General features: G+C 39.5%; 1 protein-coding gene across 1 annotated transcript; it reads right to left on the reverse strand.

Moving 5' to 3' along the window:
• Nucleotides 1-1,567: 1,567 nt before the first annotated feature.
• On the reverse strand, nucleotides 1,568-18,210 carry LOC125225451 (Golgi phosphoprotein 3 homolog sauron). The gene is made up of 5 exons (XM_048129185.1): nucleotides 17,896-18,210; nucleotides 17,662-17,809; nucleotides 17,058-17,156; nucleotides 7,654-7,829; nucleotides 1,568-4,694 (listed from the first exon to the last, which is right to left on the reverse strand). Exons 1-5 carry the CDS (start codon nucleotides 18,082-18,084, stop codon nucleotides 4,437-4,439), a joined length of 870 nt encoding a protein of 289 aa, XP_047985142.1. The 5' UTR covers nucleotides 18,085-18,210; the 3' UTR covers nucleotides 1,568-4,436.
• Nucleotides 18,211-23,212: the final 5,002 nt, after the last annotated feature.

Consider the following 23,212-nt stretch of genomic DNA (forward strand, 5'->3'; position numbering starts at 1 on the left):
AGCAGTAACGCATACATTATCGTAATGTGGGTATACATTACAAATTAACATATGATAGCGTGCAATTTCTCCCAACTCAAGCGTCCATTTCAATTGTTTTGGGCAAATGTATATTTCATATACAGAATTCATAACACATTATGCATTGGGAAATGTTGACATTTGGCAGTGGGCTATGTAAGACAATGTTTAAGCTATGTCAATATTGCTTATTACTCAGTATACTAACAATAATATGTGCATATTGAGAGATACATATAGGCGCATTACTTATGGTACAGTAATCAATTTACATGAAAAATAAAAATTTCAACATAATGTCATAATGCTCACGGCAGTGCTATGATATAATTGTGTATTATAGTTACATGATATAATTATAGTTATCTTAAGCAGAAGAAGACTAGTATCTTGGTGAATTTATAAGACAAAAAACATGTATATGATCTTGTTCTGACTAAGGACTGTTGTAAGGGAAACGTGAGACAAATTTTGCCGACGTTGATGTAACACCCATTGATGAAGGGAAGCTCTTCAGAGTTTGGGTTGCTACAGATATTTTCTCACAAAAATGTTAATGAAATAACAGGTTTTATTTCCGTAAATATTGTAATACCGATCTATTAACTACTGGCTTCCTGTCGGTTTTATGTTATATATAAATTAAGTGATTCACCACCATCATAGAGTCATAATGGATAACTGTGCTGTGCTGTCAGTTTCAACTCATAAAACCTTAGTAGCTAAATTTTGAAACATCCCTTTGTATACCTTCTTATTTCTTATTATGACATTTCTGTATAAATAAAGTATATCAGTCACAGTACGCCCTAACCAGCGCCGGCAGAGGTTTAAACACGTCTCATTAGTGGTTCAAGCGAAGGCACGGACACCTAAATAGAACCGTTTTTCCCCCGAAGGGTAAAAACGGATATTTAGGTTCCTGCCGAAGCTTGAACCACCCTTAAGGGCCTTGCCGGCTAAAGGTACTGAGGAAAAAGCAGCCGAGCGCTGGTAACCGGGCGACACTAGTACTTGACTGGCGCGCCAGATGGCGCTACTAGTCGAGGAATTCACTCGATTAGGGCCGAGTTATGAAGGTGTTAATCTCATTAGTGGTTCAAGCTTCGGCAGGAACCTAAATATCCGTTTTTTACCCTTCGGGGAAAAACGGTTCTATTTATTTCGAGATAGATTATCACTTGAACTTGTGTCGTGAATAAATGGAACATGCCATAAACTCGTGACTCGTGTTACCCTTGCCGCTGATTGACCCCTGATATGATGATGATGATGACTATTATATCGGCCCTTAGATAGGCACTAGGAAACGTAAAGCCTGACCAGGTATATAAGACTACGCGCCGTTGCAGAATTTTAAGAGAACTATTTTGTTTTCATATTATATCGACCTGTCACCACACACCAGACTCAACAGCGCCCTCTTGGCAATGGTCATATAGGAATATAAATGGTCAGGCTTTAGATAAAACTCAATTCTGTTAATAAAATCAGTCTGACTGTTAAATTAGTTCAAAAATAATTTGGATGAACAAAAACTACTCAATTAATAGGTACTAAGGAATATATTTCAATAATTTTAATACCATTACATGTATGAATTTTATGATACATTTTATAGCTATTTTTTACACACTTCTTCAATGTTGAATTTTGTTTTCGATTTATTTCAATAATTTTGTTATTTTCATAGACTATTTATGTACAAATATAATTTATTAAAACAATGCCCCAACATATAACGTGTTTCGAACAAATGATAAATAAAAGAAAACTTATCTTACACCACGATTTAAATTTAAGCTACTTAATAACTAGGTATCGACTCAATGATTCATGACACACGAGTCCTTCAAATAGACGGTCTACGTTTTCGTAAACTTTTTGTAAGTCTGGTATCTATTACAAAAGCAATGAGGTGAAGTAGTGCTGCTGCCTCGAACATCGAATGTTTTAGTCGACACAAACCACACAATACGTACCTAACCTAGAGCACCTGCAGTGATAGCATGGTCGAGTTTATGCCTCTCCTCAGTGCGTAAAATACGACTCCGACATAAAGACTTGCATGAAAGTTAATACTGCATTGGGTCAATCCGCGGCAAGAGTAACACGAGTCACGATTTTATGGCGTGCTCCAATTATTCACGATGCAAGTTCAAGTGATAATCTATCTCTAAATACGTGTTACTTTCCCGATACATGCAAAGACCCTTTCATTTGCAGCTGTAGTTCAAATAAACACTCGATGAAGTCGTGACTCACGTTACTTTTACGTGGATTCACCCCCTTATAAGCTTCACCATGCTACATAGCCTGTTCTTGTAATATAGTGACACTAAAATCATTTTCTCATATCATGTCGTAACTCTTATCAGGATCATATTTTTGCTGAGCCACTGTGCATTTACATAAATCACAATAATGTTGGATTGTGACACGAACATCACCCATTAAGTTACTTAAAATCAATATTCATACAAATAAATCTATCGAAACTCCATAGTATTGCAAAACAGAGAACAGATGGAAAGTACTATGCGCGACGTAAACTATGTAGTTGTAATAACTAATAAATTTAATGTGGATAAAGGGATATTCATACCTGATACTAAGTGTTTAGAGCTACAAAACTTAACTACTCTGATATTTATAGATACAATTAAATACAGCAAGGCAAGCGTTCCTATTTCTAAAATGAACCATAGTCTCTAGTAAATAATAAAGACAGGAAGAAATACTACAAATTCGGACACACTTGGAACAATATTCATATATAAAAATACACAAAATCTTTAACTTATTTTAAACATTTTAATGTACCAAAAGATCTCAATCAAATTTCACCGAAAACTTGAATTCGTTCTATTTAAGTAATACCATCAGCACATAATTAATCTACTTGGGTACATTAAAATAACATTATATTTAACTGGGTTACACTTTACAAAATACATACAAAAATCTAATACACAATAAGATTAATAAGTAGTAATCTGACATATCAAAAATTATGAAAAATTGTGCAAAAACTCCAATATGCATATGTCAGAGGAATATTTTAAATCAGGAAGTTGGGACATCCTTTGTCAAGAATCTGAACAGCTCAAACTTAAGCAATACTGGCTTTTATTTGACATACAAAACCCAGGACATATTAGCAACTCTCTCCTTTCCATATAAACAAGTTATAATTTCGATTAGAAAACCGACGGGGAACCTCTCATAAAATTAATAATTTCCTTGGATCGCATTGCATATTACATTACGGAATTTGTATTAAGTTGCTTTTCAGTTGATAATTTCGATGATAATTTCAACGGAAGTTCCTTACCAGGAGTGAGCGATAACGATATAATCGGTACGCGCTAACAGTTTATGACAGGAACTATATAACCAAAAATATGAGTATTCAATGGTACCGGTATCAGCTCTTACCGATTAATTTCGGTAGGGAAAATATTATTACGGTGGTGGATTATATGGTACCGTTATTTTTTTCGGTATCTCAACTTCATTTGTTTTTTCTTTCTGATGGCAAACGTCAATAGCGTTATTTAACCTACGACTATGTGTGGATTTCATTAGCCATGGCTCATTTCCGACTTACCGGTAACAATATCGCACAAAAAGAAAGATGCAAAAATATCTGGCACAGTGTTATTTCTAGAGCCATAAGAGCCAAGTCAAACATTTATGCAGCCTCCTTTTTGTACGATGTTATTGCCGGTCATAGTAAAGTTATCATCAGCTACATTTATCAAAATTTTGACTATGATAATGACTTTGGAATCCAAGACGGCGGCCGTGCATTTTGTCACAAAAGTCACAGATGTAGGTACTTTAAGGGTTTTAAGGGAGTGCAGTTTTTTTTAAACTATGACCTTTTTAGAACCCAAGACGGCGCTGGCGGCCAAATATTAACTATTATCTGATCCAAATTGACTCAAGTACAGGATGTATTTTGTCATTGTCATATTTATACATATGTGAGTAAATGCATGGCCGCCATCTTGGATTCCAAAAGCGTCATCATTTTTGAAATCTAAACTCCCTGAAACTCATATAAATACAGACATCCATGGCGACTTTCCAAACGGTATTTTACTTATATCCAAGGTTTTCTAGCGCGGTGTCTTTACTAAATTGATTACATTATTGCCATCGAATAACAACGCCAAACGAGGCTACAATTAAAGATTTTGGTATTGAAATACTACCGGTTGAATACCTGTATAATGGTTTAGGTGTTCTGTATAATGGTTTAGGTGTTCCTGTCAAAAACAGCGGTAGCGTCATTTTATACCGATACCTTTATATTTAAACCAGTATAGTTTTTTAAATGTAATCGGTACCGTTATAAAACACCGGCACCATACACTAATGGTCTTTCAAACCCAATTCCAGTGCCTCTATTAACAATCGCTATTTCGTGAAGCGGCGAAGACGGCCCACATGATCTCGCAGGCCTCAGGGCGCATGGCTTCGGCTTCAAAGTCGAGGTCTAGAAGTGTGCGCACGCGGCGTGTGGCGAGCTCATAGTCTTCATCGGAGAGCGGCGCGAACGCATTTTCTAGCACGTCGGCAGAGTGTGCAAGCATCAGCAGAGCCAGCGATCGCTTGTCAGCGTGCGCGACGTCTGTAACTGAGCGCCGGAGCGCGGCCTCTTGCACCTGTAATATAGGAGGGATACCTTTAACCCATTTGACACATGTAATCATTTTTGTTTTGAATGCAAACCGTAATTTTATTAAAGCTATGCGTTTTAGGTACGATGGCAAGGATGTTACCGCTCCAGAAGAAAGGGTCACCATTGAAATTCACGATACAATTAATGTGCGAAAAGTTACTTAACTACCCTTATTGTTTAAAAGACGCTTCGCTCGTGATTTAATTCGACATCACTCGGTGCAAAATGTCTACTTATTGCACGTCTACATCAGCAATTCCCGAGAAGTTTGTACATTTGGATGACGTCTTTGATTTTGATAAAAATTGGTAGGCTGAGAGTCCGTGATGCTGATATATTTAAAGTCACACACAAGTCGAACGCGATTAATTAACATTATTTTATCTTTCCGTGATGCTGAGCAAGATCCACTAAGTTTCCCAAAATGTCCTACCTAGTTTGTATGAGCATACTTTTGTAGGAAGCATACTTTTCATACATACATTCAATTTTGTCTTATGGGATTATACTGTGGGGAAACGCAACGGAATTTGAACGTGTATTAAAAATGCAAAAACGAGCAATTCGAATATTAGCAAACGCAAAGTACGATGCTAGCTGCAGAGAACTTTTTAAAAAGTTAGAAATATTGACATCTGTATCGACATATATCCTAGAAATTATAATGTATGTAAGGAATAATCCAAATGAATTTGATCGTATTGGTGATGTAAGTAAACGACCAACGAGATATCCCGACGACTTAAGACAAAGCAAATGCAGATTACAAATTGCTAAAAAGTGTCCTAAAATTATAGGGCAAAAACTTTACAACAAACTGCCAAAAGTAATAAAAACTGAGACCAACTTCAACACTTTCCGTCGCAAAGTAAAACAGCTACTACTTGACAAGACACTTTATAGCATAAAAGAATACTTAAATAATACCTATTAATGCCTAGCCATGTTCGTGACTTCCAATTAAGTATTAGTAAATTATATATGTATATTAAATGTCTATATTAGTAAGTTATAATTCTTAGTAAATGTGAACCTAACTAAAAAAAAAAATGGTTATATACCTACTTGTAAGATTGTTAGCTTTTAATGCGAACCTAGTGTACCTGCCTTGACGATCTCTTTATGTGTGCATGTTTTTGTTAGTTTCTAATTAAAAATATGTATGGATTTTGAGAAATAAATAAATCTGAATCTGAATCTATGAAACTTTCCTGTTTTGCTACCGAAAATGTATAGAAATCTGGTAACAAAAAAGGAAGGTTTCATACAAACTCCCTAGGATATTTTGGGAAACCTAGTGGATGTTGCTCAGCATCATGGACTCTATCAGCCTACTAATTTTTAACAAAATCAAAGACGTCATCCAAATGTACAAACTTTTCGGGAGTTGCTCACCTATCTATCGTAATGGGAATGGGACTAATTAGTTAATGGGCTATCGTTATAACAACATAGATCCGATATTTTTTTATTTATTATAATCATGTAAACACGATACTCGTACCTACGTTTGGATATTTCTACCACTAATCATAATTCATATCAGCAACTTTTCGTATTTCATAAATTGATTTGTTATCACAAAAAAGGTTATTAATTTATCATACCAAAACATAAAGCCACTCAGATATATTATTGGTGTCATTGAAAACATAATTTATTTTACGCATAGAAATGATCCGTTGAAGTTAAATTAAATTCAAAAAATTACAATGCTCTTGTTGTTATTTATTGTTGGCCCAATTAGTTTTGGCTATAGCAAGACAAGTTGCCATGGTAACTTCATAATATGTACAGATGTAGTGCGAAAATGGTTTCCGTATTTTTCCGCAAAGGTTCGTATTTGTCATGCTAGTTCAGTCAATATCAGTATATCTTGTACCAAGACTGACTGAAATAGCATAACACGTTCGTACGTTTCCGTAACAATACGAAGGCAAATTCCATTCCATTCCATTTTTTCCTTTAATATAAAAATGTTTAGAATCGTTAGCAGACGTTTCTGCTTAATAAAAATTAATACGAAGGCAAATCTTTTCGCACTACATCTGTATGGAGTTCTATGTTTAATCAATATTAAACATTAATTCATCTTATGTCTCATTCTCTTAAGACATGTTCACATAGCGACGTAACATTAAAGTTAAGTAAACCGCTAGTCAACGTGAAATATTTTGAACAATATAACAATAGAACTGTTATGAAACTTAGCCAAAATATGCCAAAACAACGCACATAGGTGTTACAAATATTCACCGTCCTGTTTTGCGGGCACATTGTTTCGTCGGTTATCAAAACAAGAATAAGTAAACAATAGTTGCTATTTGGAGTGGAGACTAGGTAATTTATGAGCGAAGCCGGCCCTAATGCTTTTGCATTACAATTTGCATTACTTAATTAGCAAAAACCATTTCTAATTAGAATTACTCAAACTCATAATGGTATTTAACAGGTTGTTGATAAGAACACAGCCAACTAAAATTACAAGCCTCATAGCTATAATTCATAAAAATAAATATTCTGCTGGGTAAATCTATCTAAGTATCTACCCAGCAGAATATTTGTTTCTAATTCTAATGTTTCTATGAAATCAAGAGACAGGAAGCAGTGGAAGACTTTTAGAAGAGGCCTTCGTAAGAGGACGAGTTGGAGTTGCCGATGTAAATATATAACAAAATATGTACTTGAAATCAAACTTCGATAATAAAGGCTATTTTTATTTTATAGTACTCTAATGAAGCTCCTATTGGTCACAGAAATGTGCAATGTCTAACTACATTATAAATGTACCTAAAAAGGCCAAAACAAAAGGAGGCAGGGAACTTTTTACCCTAGTTCTAACTGTGCAACAGCAACAACCGTGCAAATATACCATCTTCTGATCTCAATATTCTAATTATACACCATATGATAAATAAAAAAACAGAAACTCAATTACATACCTTTTTGACTAAACGGCATTTCACTACATTGTCCGTCAGTGGATGTGTGGTCATATCGAAGAGCAAAAAGTTTTGTTTCTCAGTTGTCAAAACACCCTTTTCTACTAAATTCTTAGCCAGCCTTTCACGGACATTTTTTAATTGGTATTTAAGTTTCATAGGATTCCATGTTTCACCTGGAAAATAAGAAATAAAACTTAACAGATTGTAATACTCGGAATATTTCCAGGCCCCATTAAACAAAAGTATCTTTACTGTTGAAATATACTGATTTTAAAAAGATACAGTCAGAGAAACCTGTCGACATACTGTCACTGAGAATACATATACGGGTATGTCTTTTCTGTGGCAGTGGCTCCGCTGTCGATGTACTGTCAGAATAGGTTAACAACAGGGACCGGACAACCCCTTCCGCGCTACAAGCCTTTCATTGGGAATCCCTAACGTAAGGACGACCCAATCGAGAGACTCTCCCTTTCGAACTGCAAGCCCATTCATTTGACTAGCCCTTACAAAAAACTCAGCAAAACAATAAAGCTAGCCCTGTGCATTGGCTTACCGCTATCCGATACGGCTTGCAATCCTTTAATAAGGGTTACCCTTATTTTAAGCGCTATTTATAAGGCTTTCCCTTTTGTTAAAGCGTTGTCGAGCCTTGCGTGAAAGAGACAGGATTATGAATCTAAGCTATTGTAAGAACAGGAAGGAAAATGCGCTGTTGCCACTCCGCACTATGCGCCCCATTTTTAATTTTGCAACGAAACATGTTTTCGTTGGATAAAAGTAGAACACGGCTATAAATTATTTTTAATGAACTGGGAGACAAGGGTCTGATGACTGGTAAATGATCGTCGTCGCCCATAGATCAGTATGTTTGTTCGTACGTATGAATGTATGTAGGTATGTATGTATGTAGGTATGTATGAATATAATTATGTAAATATGTATGTATGCATTTAAATATAGAGTGTTGGCCGAAAATCAATACAATTAACCATTAACATTACATATTGAAAACGTTAATTGCCAACATAAAAACAAGCCGTTTTCGTCATCCAACTCGCCTTGATGAGTTAATTGGGTGAGCAGTTCCTAAGATAGAGCTGATGCTGAACCCTGGCCTTTCCCAGGGGAACGCGGGTTTGGTTTAACATAGGCAAGCGCTGTTTTCGTCATCGGACTTGTGTTGATGAGTACTTGAAAGAGCAGTAACCAAGGTAGAGCTGATGCTGAACCCTGGCTATTCCTAGGGGAACTCGGGTTTCGTGCAACATAGGCAAACGCTGTTTTCGTCATCGGACTTGTCTTGATGAGTACTTGTGTGAGCAGTAACCAAGGTAGAGCTGATGCTGAACCCTGTCTATTCCTAGGGGAACGCGGGTTTGGAGTAACATAGGCAAGCGCTGTTTTCGTCATCGGACTTATATTGATGAGTACTTGAGTGAGCAGTAACCAAGGTAGAGCTGACGCTGAACCCTGGCTATTCCTAGGGGAACTCGGGTTTCGTGCAACATACGCAAACGCTGTTTTCGTCATCGGACTTGTCTTGGTGAGTACTTAAGTGAGCAGTAACCAAGGTAGAGCTGATGCTGAACCCTGGCTATTCCTAAGGGAACTCGAATTTCGTGCAACATAGGCAAACGCTGTTTTCGTCATCGGACTTGTCTTGATGAGTACTTGAGTGAGCAGTAACCAAGGTAGAGCTGATGCTGAACCCTGGCTTTTCCCAGGGGAACGCGGGTTTGGTGTAACATAGGCAAGCGCTGTTTTCGTCATCGAACTTGTTTTGATGAGTACTTGAGTGAGCAGTAACCATGGTAGAGCTGATGCTGAACCTTGGCTATTCCTAGGGGAACTCGGGTTTCGTGCAACATACGCAAACGCTGTTTTCGTCATCGGACTTGTCTTGATGAGTACTTGAGTGAGCAGTAACCAAGGTAGAGCTGATGCTGAACCCTGGCTATTCCTAGGGGAACTCGGGTTTCGTGCAACATACGCAAACGCTGTTTTCGTCATCGGACTTGTCTTGATGAGTACTTGAGTGAGCAGTAACCAAGGTAGAGCTGATGCTGAACCCCGGCTTTTCCCAGGGGAACGCGGGTTTGGTGTAACATAGGCAAGGGCTGTTTTCGTCATCGGACTTGTTTTGATGAGTACTTGAGTGAGCAGTAACCATGGTAGAGCTGATGCTGAACCCTGGCTATTCCTAGGGGAACTCGGGTTTCGTGCAACATACGCAAACGCTGTTTTCGTCATCGGACTTGTCTTGATGAGTACTTGAGTGAGCAGTAACCAAGGTAGAGCTGATGCTGAACCCTGGCTATTCCTAGGGGAACTCGGGTTTCGTGCAACATACGCAAACGCTGTTTTCGTCATCGGACTTGTCTTGATGAGTACTTGAGTGAGCAGTAACCAAGGTAGAGCTGATGCTGAACCCTGGCTTTTCCCAGGGGAACGCGGGTTTGGTGTAACATAGGCAAGCGCTGTTTTCGTCATCGGACTTGTTTTGATGAGTACTTGAGTGAGCAGTAACTATGGTAGAGCTGATGCTGAACCCTGGCTGCATCCAGGGGAACTCGGGTTTCGTGCAACATAGGTAAACGCTGTTTTTGTCATCGGACTTGTCTTGATGAGTAGGTAAAGCTGATATTGAACTCTGGCTGTACCTAGGGGAACTTAGGTTTGGTGCAACATAGACAAACCCGGTTTTCGTTATAGGCCCTGCCTTAATGAGGACTTGGGTGCGCAGTACCCAAGCCAGCGCTGTAGCTGAGACCTGGTGGTACCTAGGGGAACTCAGGTTCGGTGCAATATAAATAAACGCTGTTTTCTGTTCATAGTATGTTTCGTGTGAAATATCTTAGACTCGTCTTTATGACTGGTACTTGGTTGAGTTGAGTAGTACCATAGAATATGTCAAATTATTTCTGTTGATTGTTGTGAATTCTATGAAGATCGTTTGATACAGAAATACTTTTCTGGTGGCAATCAAGCATACATCCCGTCTGATAGTAAGTAGTTACCGCAGTCTATGGACGCATGGAACTCCAGTATTCTCTTTATTCCCTGTGTTACTATTAGTGAAATCGACTGTACTTAATTTTGATATTCAAATTGATATACATACGTATCTTTTTAGATATAAATAAAGTGTTTGGTGTATGGCAAATTAATAAATTTGTTCTAATTACTTGATGTAAATATTCACTTCTGGTAAGATTTTTGTTCAGTTAATATTATGTTTTATGCCTAACTTGACATTGCATGAAATATTTCTATATTATAATGCACCGAAACTAGAGTTGCCCTAGATACCGCCAGGGCTCAGCTATAGCGCTGTTTTGGCTATTGCGCACCCAAGTCCTCGTCAAGACAAGTCCGATGACGCAAACAGCGTTTGCCTATGTTACACCAAACCAGAGTTCCCCTAGGTACAGCCAGGTTTCAGCATCAGCTCTATCTTGGGTACAGCTCATCCAAATACTCATTAAGACAAGTCCAATGACGAAAACAGCGTTTGCCTGTGTTACACTAAACCCGAGTTCCCCTAGGTGCAGCCAGAGTTCAGCAACAGCTGGACTTTGGGTACTGCTTGCTCGAGTACTCATCAAGACAAGTCCGATGACGAAAACAGCGTTTGCCTGTGTTACACTAAACCCGAGTTCTCCTAGGTGCAGCCAGGGTTCAGCATCAGCTGGATTTCGGGTACTGCTCACTCGAGTACTCATCAAGACAAGTCCGATGACGAAAACAGCGTTTGCCTGTGTTACACTAAACCCGAGTTCCCCTAGGTGCAGCCAGGGTTCAGCAACAGCTGGACTTTGGGTATTGCTCACTCGAGTATTCATCAAGACATGTCCGATGACGAAAATAGCTTTTGTCTGTGTTACACTAAACCCGAGTTCCCCTAGGTGCAGCCAGGGTTCAGCATCTACTGGGCTTTGGGTACTGCTCACTCTAGTACTCATCAAGACAAGTCCGATGACGAAAACAGCGTTTGCCTGTGTTACACTAAACCCGAGTTCCCATAGGTGCAGCCAGGGTTCTGCATCAGCTGGACTTTGGGTACTGCTCACTCGAGTTCTCATCAAGACAAGTCCGATGACGAAAACAGCGTTTGCCTGTGTTACACTAAACCCGAGTTCCCCTAGATGCAGTCAGGCTTCAGCATCAGCTGGACTTCGGGTACTGCTCCCTCGAGTATTCATCAAGACAATTCCGATGACGAAAACAGCGTTTGCCTGTGTTACACTAAACCCGAGTTCCCCTAGATGCAGCCAGGGTTCAGCATCAGCTGGACTTCGGGTACTGCTCACTGGAGTACTCATCAAGACAAGTCCGATGACGAAAACAGCGTTTGCCTGTGTTACACTAAACCCGAGTTCCCCTAGGTGCAGCCAGGGTTCAGCATCAGCTGGACTTTGGGTATTGCTCACTCGAGTACTCATGAAGACAAGTCCGATGACGAAAACAGCGTTTGTCTGTGTTACACTAAACCCGAGTTCCCCTAGGTGCAGCCAGGGTTCAGCATCAGCTGGACTTCGGGTACTGCTCACTCGAGTTCTCATCAAGACAAGTCCGATGACGAAAACAGCGTTTGCCTGTGTTACACTAAACCCGAGTTCCCCTAGATGCAGTCAGGCTTCAGCATCAGCTGGACTTCGGGTACTGCTTGCTCGAGTACTCATCAAGACAAGTCCGATGACGAAAACAGCGTTTGCCTGTGTTACACTAAACCCGAGTTCCCCTAGATGCAGCCAGGGTTCAGCATCAGCTGGACTTCGGGTACTGCTCACTGGAGTACTCATCAAGACAAGTCCGATGACGAAAACAGCGTTTGCCTGTGTTACACTAAACCCGAGTACCCCTAGGTGCAGCCAGGGTTCAGCATCAGCTGGACTTTGGGTATTGCTCACTCGAGTACTCATCAAGACAAGTCCGATGACGAAAACAGCGTTTGTCTGTGTTACACTAAACCCGAGTTCCCCTAGGTGCAGCCAGGGTTCAGCATCAGCTGGACTTCGGGTACTGCTCCCTCGAGTACTCATCAAGACAAGTCCGATGACGAAAATAGCGTTTGCCTGTGTTACACTAAACCCGAGTTCCCATAGGTGCAGCCAGGGTTCTGCATCAGCTGGACTTTGGGTACTGCTCACTCGAGTACTCATTAAGACAAGTCCGATGACGAAAACAGCGTTTGCCTGTGTTACACTAAACCCGAGTTCCCCTAGGTGCAGCCAGGGTTCAGCATCAGCTGGACTTCGGGTACTGCTCCCTCGAGTACTCATCAAGACAAGTCCGATGACGAAAACAGCGTTTGCCTGTGTTACACTAAACCCGAGTTCCCCTAGGTGCAGCCAGGGTTCAGCATCAGCTGGACTTTGGGTATTGCTCACTCGAGTACTCATCAAGACAAGTCCGATGACGAAAACAGCGTTTGTCTGTGTTACACTAAACCTGAGTTCCCCTAGGTGCAGCCAGGGTTCAGCATCAGCTGGACTTTGGGTATTGCTCACTCGAGTACTCGTCAAGACAAGTCCGATGACGAAAACAGCGTTTGTCTGTGTTACACTAAACCCGAGTTCCCCTAGGTGCAGCCAGGGTTCAGCATCAGCTGGACTTCGGGTACTGCTCCCTCGAGTACTCATCAAGACAAGTCCGATGTCGAAAACAGCGTTTGCCTGTGTTACACTAAACCCGAGTTCCCATAGGTGCAGCCAGGGTTCTGCATCAGCTGGACTTTGGGTACTGCTCACTCGAGTACTCATCAAGACAAGTCCGATGACGAAAACAGCGTTTGCCTGTGTTACACTAAACCCGAGTTCCCCTAGGTGCAGCCAGGGGTCAGCATCAGCTGGACTTCGGGTACTGCTCCCTCGAGTACTCATCAAGACAAGTCCGATGACGAAAACAGCGTTTGCCTGTGTTACACTAAACCCGAGTTCCCCTAGATGCAGCCATCAAAGAATCAGGGATCAAATTTTGAATATTCGGATACTCATAGAAAAATGTCGCGAGTTCAACAGACCCCTGGTCCTGTGTTTCATCGATTACGCTAAAGCTTTTGACTGCGTTAAGTGGAGTACCATGTTTGATGTGCTAATTGAAATGGGAGTTCCTGACCACCTTGTATTCCTGATTCAGAATCTGTACCTTGAAAGCACAAGCTGCGTGAAATTGGACGATAAATTATCGAAACCATATCGCCCGGAGCGAGGCGTGCGACAAGGATGCATTTTGTCCCCGTTACTGTTCAACTTGTATGGCGAATACATTATGAGAAAAGCACTTGAGGACGCACAGTTCGGCATCAAGGTGGGCGGCCACTACATTACAAACCTTAGGTACGCAGACGACACTACTATTGTGGCTTCGAGTGAAGAGGAGATGGCGGCCCTGTTGAAGAAAGTTGAAGCAGAGAGTGCTAAAGCTGGATTGAGAATAAACCACAGCAAAACCAAGATCATGGTAGTAGACCGAGCAAGTGTTCTTCCTCAATCCAATCCCCTTGATAGCTACGAGAAAGTGGATAAGTTTGTTTACCTGGGGTCGCTTATTTCTAATGGCGGTGGCAATACACAAGAGATATGTCGACGTGCAGGAATGGCGAAAGGTGCTATGTCTCGATTAGAGAAGCTTTGGAAAAACCGTGGTATTCGTCGTGCAACCAAGGTACGGCTGGTGCGAGCATTGGTGTTCTCCATCTTTATGTATGGCGCTGAAACTTGGAGCTTAAAAACCCTAGACAGGAAAAAGATTGATGCTTTTGAGATGTGGTGCTGGAGACGGATGCTCAGGATCCCATGGACTGCTTTTAGAACTAACGAGTCAATACTGCGAGAACTGAATATCACCAAGCGGCTCTCAACTATTTGTCAGGAGAGAATACTCAGGTTCTTCGGGCATATCATGCGTTCTAAACAGCACACTCTCGAAAGGAACATTATCCTCGGCAAAGTCGAAGGCCGACGCTCCAGGGGTGGAATACCGCTAAGGTGGGCTGAGACCGTGAAGAAAGCTTGTGGTTCCATGCAGATGGCAGTCCATATGGCCCTAGACCGCGTCAAGTGGAGAGAAATCACTGTTGGTCACGATCCTCAGCCATGAGGGAACGACTGAGAAGAAGAGATGCAGCCAGGGTTCAGCATCAGCTGGACTTCGAATACTGCTCACTCGAGTACTCATCAAGACAAGTCCGATGACGAAAACAGCGTTTGCCTGTGTTACACTAAACCCGAGTTCCCCTAGGTACAGCCAGGGTTCAGCATCAGCTGGACTTCGGGTACTGCTCACTCGAGTACTCATCAAGACAAGTCCGATGACGAAAACAGCGTTTGCCTGTGTTACACTAAACCCGAGTTCCCCTAGGTGCAGCCAGGGTTCAGCATCAGCTGGACTTCGGGTACTGCTCACTCGAGTACTCATCAAGACAAGTCCGATGACGAAAACAGCGTTTGCCTGTGTTACACTAAACCCGAGTTTCCCTAGGTGCAGCCAGGGTTCAGCATCAGCTAGACTTCGGGTACTCATCAAGACAAGTCCGATAAAAAAAACCAGCTAAGAGCGTGTCGGGCCACGCTCAGTGTAGGGTTCCGAAGTTTTCCATATTTTTCTCAAAAACTACTGAACCTATCAAGGTCAAAATAATTTTCCTAGAAATTCTTTACAATGTTCTACTTTTGTAAATTTTTTCATATTTTTTAAAGTTATGGTTCAAAAGTTAGAGAGGGGGATGCACTTTTTTTTCCTTTAGGAGCGATTATTTCCGAAAATATTAATATTATCAAAAACAATCTTAGTAAACCCTTATTCATTTTTTAATATCTATCCAACGATATATCACACGTTGCGGTTGGAATGAAAAAAATTATCAGCCCCCACTTTACATGTAGGGTGCCCTAATAAAACATTTTTTTCCATTTTTTATTTTTGTACTTTGTTGGCGTGATTGATATACATATTGGGACCAAATTTCAGCTTTCTAGTGCTAACGGTTACTGAGATTATCCGCGGACGGACAGACGGACGGACGGACGGACGGACAGACAGACAGACATGGCGAAACTATAAGGGTTCCTTAGTCGACTACGGAACCCTAAAAAGCAGCGTTTGCCTGTGTGACACCTGAGCAAAGCAGGAGCCTATCATAACTATTTATTTATTGTATTTGGTATTGAAAATTGAACCTTATTTTATCTACAGCCATTTCCATCAAACAGAAACGCACAAATATCACACACAGTACCGCCGTAGGTAACGATCGTATGTTATTTCGTTCGGAGTAATGTGTGCCTTATGAGCGAGGTACAGGATTTAAACTCGCACGATATGCTCTATAAGGGAAAGCAAATAAAACCCAATATAAGGCTTACCCTTATGGCGTTAGGCTGAGCCGATGATAAGGGTTTTGAAAGGGTATTGGGCTATTTTAGGTAAGCGCTTTCGTTAGGGCTTTAAAAGCAAAATGAAAGGGTATCGCGTCAAAAGGGTAGGGTAAGTTAAGCCTAACGAAATACCCATACAAAACCCCGTATAAGGGATAGCGGGCCGGTCCCTGGTTAACAAGTTCACTTGTGCAGAATTCGCCCAATCACAATTGCTGTCAACTTGGCTTGGTCAAGATTAATTAACAAACATGACTTTGTATTGCTTTTTATTAATTTCCATTTAATGGCTTGGGACCTAATTAGAGTGGTTGCAGTAATACATAATACTTTATTTGTTAATTTCATTTCCACAGTTAGCAAACACCTGTACTAATAGACACTTATTATGAAGTTGTTTTTTGCCATGCAGAAATGTCTGCAAGTGATACTACTGTAGTAGTTTCTGACGAGTTTCAGATGTTTCATGATGATTAGTAGTAACAGTAGTAGTAGACATTTGGAGAACGAGGGAAGGCATGGAAAAATTCACATGCATCCAGCAGGCCACTGTAGCTAAGTTGGTCATAGTGACTGCTCTGGCAAAGCTGTAGGTCACAGGTTCGAGTCCTGCCGGAGGTGTGAATTTTTCCATTTTTCCTTTAATTTAAAAATACTTCATCATCATCATTCTCTTGCCCTTATCCCAATCACTTGGGGTCGGCGCAGCATGTCTTTCTCTCTCTCTCGCATACATCTCTATCACTCGTCATCTCATTTAAAAATACTTCATATGAAATGTAATTATTAACTCATTTCCAGGCATAGTTCATCTTTGTGACCACATATGCATCAATGGTATTTCAACCTTACAAGTCCAATTTTAGATTTGTGAAAAAAACTTATCAATAAATGAATGCTTGATTAATTAGATTTATTTTGGTATGGCCTGGAAAAGTGTTAATTAGATTTATACATTTCCCCGTATGGAAAATGGCCTAGAGCCCGGTTTCGAAAGTGTTAATGTAGAATGATACTAACCGCTAAGATATTCTATCCAGCTTTGTACAGATTCTGGTGGATCAGTTTCTTTCATGTGTTTTAAAGCTTCATCCAACAAGACATCTCCTGTAGGGGTATCTAAAAACAATACAATAATGAATACATCTCTTCATGTATAGTTTGAAGCTCAATGAACTTATTACATTAGGATGTTTATGAATCAGGTTTTAGGCATTTAATTTAGAAAAAAAACCATATACCAGCTATGTTTCAAATATCCCAAATAATAAATTCAACATGCTCATTGATAAATCTATCAAATTAAGTTATTAATTCAAAAACAAGGACAATCACAATCAATATTTTATGTTTACATACATCATAATGTAACACACACAATACTATATTTGTTATTTGTATATGTATGTAAACATAATTATAAAAACCCACAAATTACTTTCTCTAAATATAACTACTACAATAAGATGACACAACAAACACACACATTAATAAGTAAAGGTACACATCCAATTAAAGTTTATTACAAGTTATGTAAAAGGCATTGCAAGCCTTTGATAGATTTGATAGGTGTCAGCTCCCATGAGTAAATGTTAAAAAGAGAGAGGCAACTAAAATTAAGTACCTGATTTTACAATGACTTTCCTAGACAGCAGTCCCTTTCTCCTCATACCAGCCCTTTCCAACTCTACTCGACCTCTTAAGCCCAGTTCGATAAGAATGCATCCTCTCAGGCCACTCGATATGCAGTCATTCCAAAATGATGTGTAACCCTGAAACATTCGTCATTAATAAACACAATGAAAGGGGCGACCTAAACATCACACTACTTAATTATATTGTAGCCGAATACAATTACCTCTTTATCCTTTAATCCTAAAAGTAATACTTCTTCCATTAATGTCAATCTTGTTTCTTTTGAATCTCCGTCATCATAGCTTTTATCACTTTTCTTATCATCGATGTCGTGGTTTTCCTTCAAATTACCATCTGAATTATTGTCTTTTGCAACGTGTTTACGTTGTACCAAACCTTCTGTTCTATTCATTTTACATCAAAACAAAAACGGACACTAAAGATTAATAAAAACGCAGCACTTGTAAATATAAAATGAAATGAATTCTTATTTGCAACGAATTGTTGACGTTTGCTTTGCAACACGAACGTCGTGAACGTCGGGAAATATGGCCGACGTATGCGTTTCGTTTTCAACATTCGATAAACATTATGAGCAGCAACATTCCAAACTTTATCGTTCGAAATACTTAAAAAAAGTAATTTATGAAATAATTTTAATAATTATTCCACATTCAGTACGTATTTAACAACATAAACGTATATTTCGTCCCATTTCATGAATAGGATACTCAGGACTTGCTCAGGACAAAAAGTTAGTGCCTTCGCATTATAACGACAGATGGCAGTAGTAGCTTCGCGATTGATTCAACCGTCCATCTACTCAATGGTGGCGCCATTGGCGCCATCAATTAGATTAGATTAGATTAGATATATTTATTTCACAACATGATTACAGTACAAATTACATTTATGTCAATTTATAAGAATCTATATTGTGATCGTCAAAAAAGTAAAAGAAAATGGTATCAATATAATTAAAATAATGACAAAAAAAGGCGATATATATTGTAAAATGTACAATATTTATCGGCAAAATTGTATACTTTACTCATACTAAAAGACAGTAATAGTTATTTGTTACACAGAGGGGGCAAAGTTGTATTTAACGCCGAGTGTGGAATTGAAAAACGAGCAAGTGAAAGCGTGCGTAGTTGAACCACGAGCGAAGCGAGTGAGTTCGGGAATCCGTTTTCCTGAACTTGTATAGTTTTTTAAACATACAATGAAGTAAAAAAAATTTGCTCTAAAGGACAATATTTTCCCCTTACTATAAGTGAAAAAATACAAATACAAAAAATGCGTTTATTAGTGTGACAAGTATCCACAGGTCATCTTTATTACTAGATTCACCTAAAAAAAGTGACATGACAGTTACTGACAGCTTACTTCAAAAAAGTTACTTTGCAGGCCTAGCCTAAAAAATAATATGAAATTCCTTTACAGTCACTCTTGAGTTGTTGAGGGGAAAAAGCGATACTTCCCAGCCCATTTTAAGGAACGTAATTAACTATTTCATTGCATGTTGGAAGAAAAAGCTTTTTCAATTAGTAATGATTTTTTTTCTGATGCTCGTTTAGGAAAAACCGCGCGAAGCACAGATTTCGGAGCTCTTATTATGTACAATTTGATAAGCTCACTCTTATAAATGCGGTAAATTTAAATTCCTAATATCTTGTACTTTAGGCCCATTAAACAATATTTATCATTTAATCCTTTGAAATTGAGAAATTGAAAGTCAATTTTGAACTCAATTTTGTCTTGAAAATACATCGAAACAAGTGATTATTTCTCCGAAAATCGACATGTTATCGAAGTTATTTTAGTATATAAATAATCTGCACAATGTGCTTAAATTGCTGTTATGCATTTGTCGTTATAATATTTTATCATGCTTTTTTGCCAATTTTTTGAAAACTAGCCTTCCTGTCGCTATTTTACCGGCGACGGACGCCTGCGATTTCAGTGCCGCGCCGGAGCTCGAGGAGGTGAGACGTATGTCGCTTCGCTCTCCGAGTTTTCATCGCAAACGTCGAGAATATTTATCGTTGTGTGGGTCGGACGCCTTGTTTATACACGGGCTATCCTCGCATTGTATGTGTGTAAACAGCGACCAACGAATTTGATCCTAGATCCGTAAATATTTGCTTTTGTAATATTTTGTTATGTTTGAATGTTAAAGTATTACAACGTTATGATGATAAATATGCGAAAATTACAATACGGTCAAGATGATAAGACACATCAAGATGGTACTCGGGATCTGATGATGGAGCCAGAAGGTGGTCACCAGTACCAGTGAACCATGTAAGTAAACGACTTCGTGTTTAGGCTCGTTGGGTTCGTCTCAACAAGACCTTTGACAAGAGGTGGTACTCAGGGTCTGATGATGGAGCCAGATGGTGGTCACCAGTACCAATGAACCATATGACTAAACCACTTCGTATTTAGGCTCAATGGGATCGTCTCAATAAGACCTTTGACAAGAGGTGGTACTCGGGATCTGATGATGGAGCCAGAAGGTGGTCACCAGTACCAGTGAACCATGTAAGTAAACGACTTCGTGTTTAGGCTCGTTGGGTTCGTCTCAACAAGACCTTTGACAAGAGGTGGTACTCAGGGTCTGATGATGGAGCCAGATGGTGGTCACCAGTACCAATGAACCATATGACTAAACCACTTCGTATTTAGGCTCAATGGGATCGTCTCAATAAGACCTTTGACAAGAGGTGGTACTCGGGATCTGATGATGGAGCCAGAAGGTGGTCACCAGTACCAGTGAACCATGTCAATGAGGTCAACCAGCAACTGAATGACAGAAATCAGGTGCTGGTTGTCTTCATTGATTTTAGCAAAGCATTCGATTTATTAAATTATCCGACGCTTTTTTACAAACTAGAACAGGTGGGTATACAGGGCCCTTTGCTGGAGTGGTTCCGCGACTACCACAGGGACCGGAAGACAGTCGTACGCATAAACGGGCAAAATAGTGACGCTATACTTACGCAAAAAGGTACTGCGCAAGGCTCAATTTTAGGGCCGACCGAATATTTAGCGTATGTCAACGACATGTGTAGCCTCTTCACGAAGGGCTCTGTATATCAATTTGCCGATGATACATGTTTAGTCGCATACGGCAAAAACATAGGTGAGGCTCAGGAGATGATGCAATATAACTTTGATATCCTTTGTAAGTGGGCACACGATGTGGGCCTAGTTATAAATGCAAACAAAACAAAACTTCTGCACATACACTCTCCATATAATAAAAAAAGTGACAACCCTATAATAATAGCTCATGCGCACCCCTGCTGGCACGGCGAGCGCGCGCGCGCCTGCGCGTGCGAGCCGCTCCAGCTGGTGGAACAACATACCTACCTGGGCCTTATCATTGATAACAACCTAAACTGGAAGCCTCACATTGAACATGTGTGCGATAAGCTACGATCACTGCGTTGTAAATTGAACATACTTAAGTATAAACTTCCATTTAACATAATACTAAGATTACTATATCTGTCCCTGGCAGACTCGGTTATAAGGTATGGGCTAAGTAGTTATGGACGTACATATAAGACATACATAGATAACATTTACAAACTACAGCTTAGCATACTTAAAACTATTCTTCCAAAATACCTACATAAATTTGAAAACGAAAGTGATATCTATAAACACTGTAAAGTAATGTCTGTCTTGGATAAAATAAACATGTCTATAGTACTTGACGAATTTGACAAAATAAAATTACTGGAAAGAAAAATTAGACATAAACAATTACGTAACACTGTAGTTCAACCTAGATATATTCTACCAAGGTTCGTAAACGTGTATGGCAAAAGGATATGGCAATATATGCTACCTAATATTCTGAATAATCTTCCTGAAGATATATATTTAAATAGCCTAGGGAATAAACATAGTTGTAAAAACGCGTTTAAGAAATTTCATATTAAGTAACAGGCGTGTGAGGACAGGTGTTACCACCTGCCATATGCTTGTTAAGTAGGTACCTAGATATTTTACTTTATTGAAATTGTAATACGTACCTACATATTATTTATTATGTAACAAATGCACCACATATAGAAACTAAATCTAAGCATAAAACTTAAGAGCTGGCCTAATCCTAGAATAAGCCCTTGGGGCATTATACCAATTACTTACTCAGCGTAACATATAATATGTAGGTACCTACTAATTGTCTGTGCAGTTGAGCGGAGTGATGCATTTGCACCACGCATAAACTTCTTACAAGTTTCTGTGGCGCATCTTAGTTCTTAAGATTTTTGTAATTTTCTTTATGATATAAATAAATTAAAAAAAAAAAAAAAAGTAAACGACTTCGTGTTTAGGCTCGTTGGGTTCGTCTCAACAAGACCTTTGACAAGAGGTGGTACTCAGGGTCTGATGATGGAGCCAGATGGTGGTCACCAGTACCAATGAACCATATGACTAAACCACTTCGTATTTAGGCTCAATGGGATCGTCTCAATAAGACCTTTGACAAGAGGTGGTACTCGGGATCTGATGATGGAGCCAGAAGGTGGTCACCAGTACCAGTGAACCATGTAAGTAAACGACTTCGTGTTTAGGCTCGTTGGGTTCTTCTCAACAAGACCTTTGACAAGAGGTGGTACTCAGGGTCTGATGATGGAGACAGATGGTTGTCACCAGTACCAATGAACCATATGACTAAACCACTTTGTGTTTAGCCTTATTGGGTTCATCTCAATAAGACCTTTAACAAGAGGTGGTACTCAGGGTCTGATGATGGGACCAGATGGTGGTCACCAGTACCAATGAACCATGGAACTAAACCACTTCGTATGTAGGCTCATTGAAATCGTCTCAACAAGACCGTCGATAAGAGGTGGTACTCAGGGTCTGATGATGGAGACAGATGGTGGTTACCAGTACCAATGAACCATATGACTAAACCACATCGTCTTTAGGCTCATTGGGATCGTCTCAATAAGACCTTTGACAAGAGGTGGTACTCAGGGTCTGATGATGGAGCCAGATGGTGGTCACCAGTACCAGTGATCCATGTAACTAAACCATTTAGTAATCAGGCTCATTGGGTTCTTACTTCTTCTTAATAAGACCTTTGACAAGAGGTGGTACTGAGGGTCTGATGTTGGAGCCAGATGGTGGTCACCGGTACCAATAAACCCATGTAATTGAACCACTTCGTTTTTTTATGTTATTCAAATATGCGAGTTGATTTTTGGTGACCACAATCTCTCTCCATCATCAGACCTTGAGTAACACCTTGAAGTAATTAGAATTATATTTGACTTATTTTATCATCATATTAATATATACTTTACTCTAATACTTATCATATAACAAAAGCAAACATTTGGGATGGGGGATCTACTTAAATATGATCACAGTTTATAATTATTACTTTAAATTTTTTAAATAAATTTTTTTAACGTAATTAATATTATTTTGCGCTATATTCTAGTCTGAAATTTTCGTACAAAATAATGTTTATTAGAGGCTGATTTTTTTTCATTCCAACCCCAACGTGT

The sequence above is a fragment of the Leguminivora glycinivorella genome, chromosome 4 (assembly GCF_023078275.1).
Source record: "Leguminivora glycinivorella isolate SPB_JAAS2020 chromosome 4, LegGlyc_1.1, whole genome shotgun sequence".
Lineage (NCBI taxonomy): Eukaryota > Metazoa > Arthropoda > Insecta > Lepidoptera > Tortricidae > Leguminivora > Leguminivora glycinivorella.

What these genes read in the sequence shown, in the direction of transcription:
- LOC125225451 (XM_048129185.1), bottom strand. Translation starts at nt 18,084, where the DNA reads ATGAATAGAACAGAAGGTTTGGTACAACGTAAACACGTTGCAAAAGAC. An exon ending in CTGGATAGAATATCTTAGCG is followed by an intron (nt 7,830 to 17,057) that starts GTTAGTATCATT and finishes CTTATTTTCCAG; the next exon opens with GTGAAACATGGAATCCTATG. An exon ending in AATGCCGTTTAGTCAAAAAG is followed by an intron (nt 4,695 to 7,653) that starts GTATGTAATTGA and finishes CCTATATTACAG; the next exon opens with GTGCAAGAGGCCGCGCTCCG.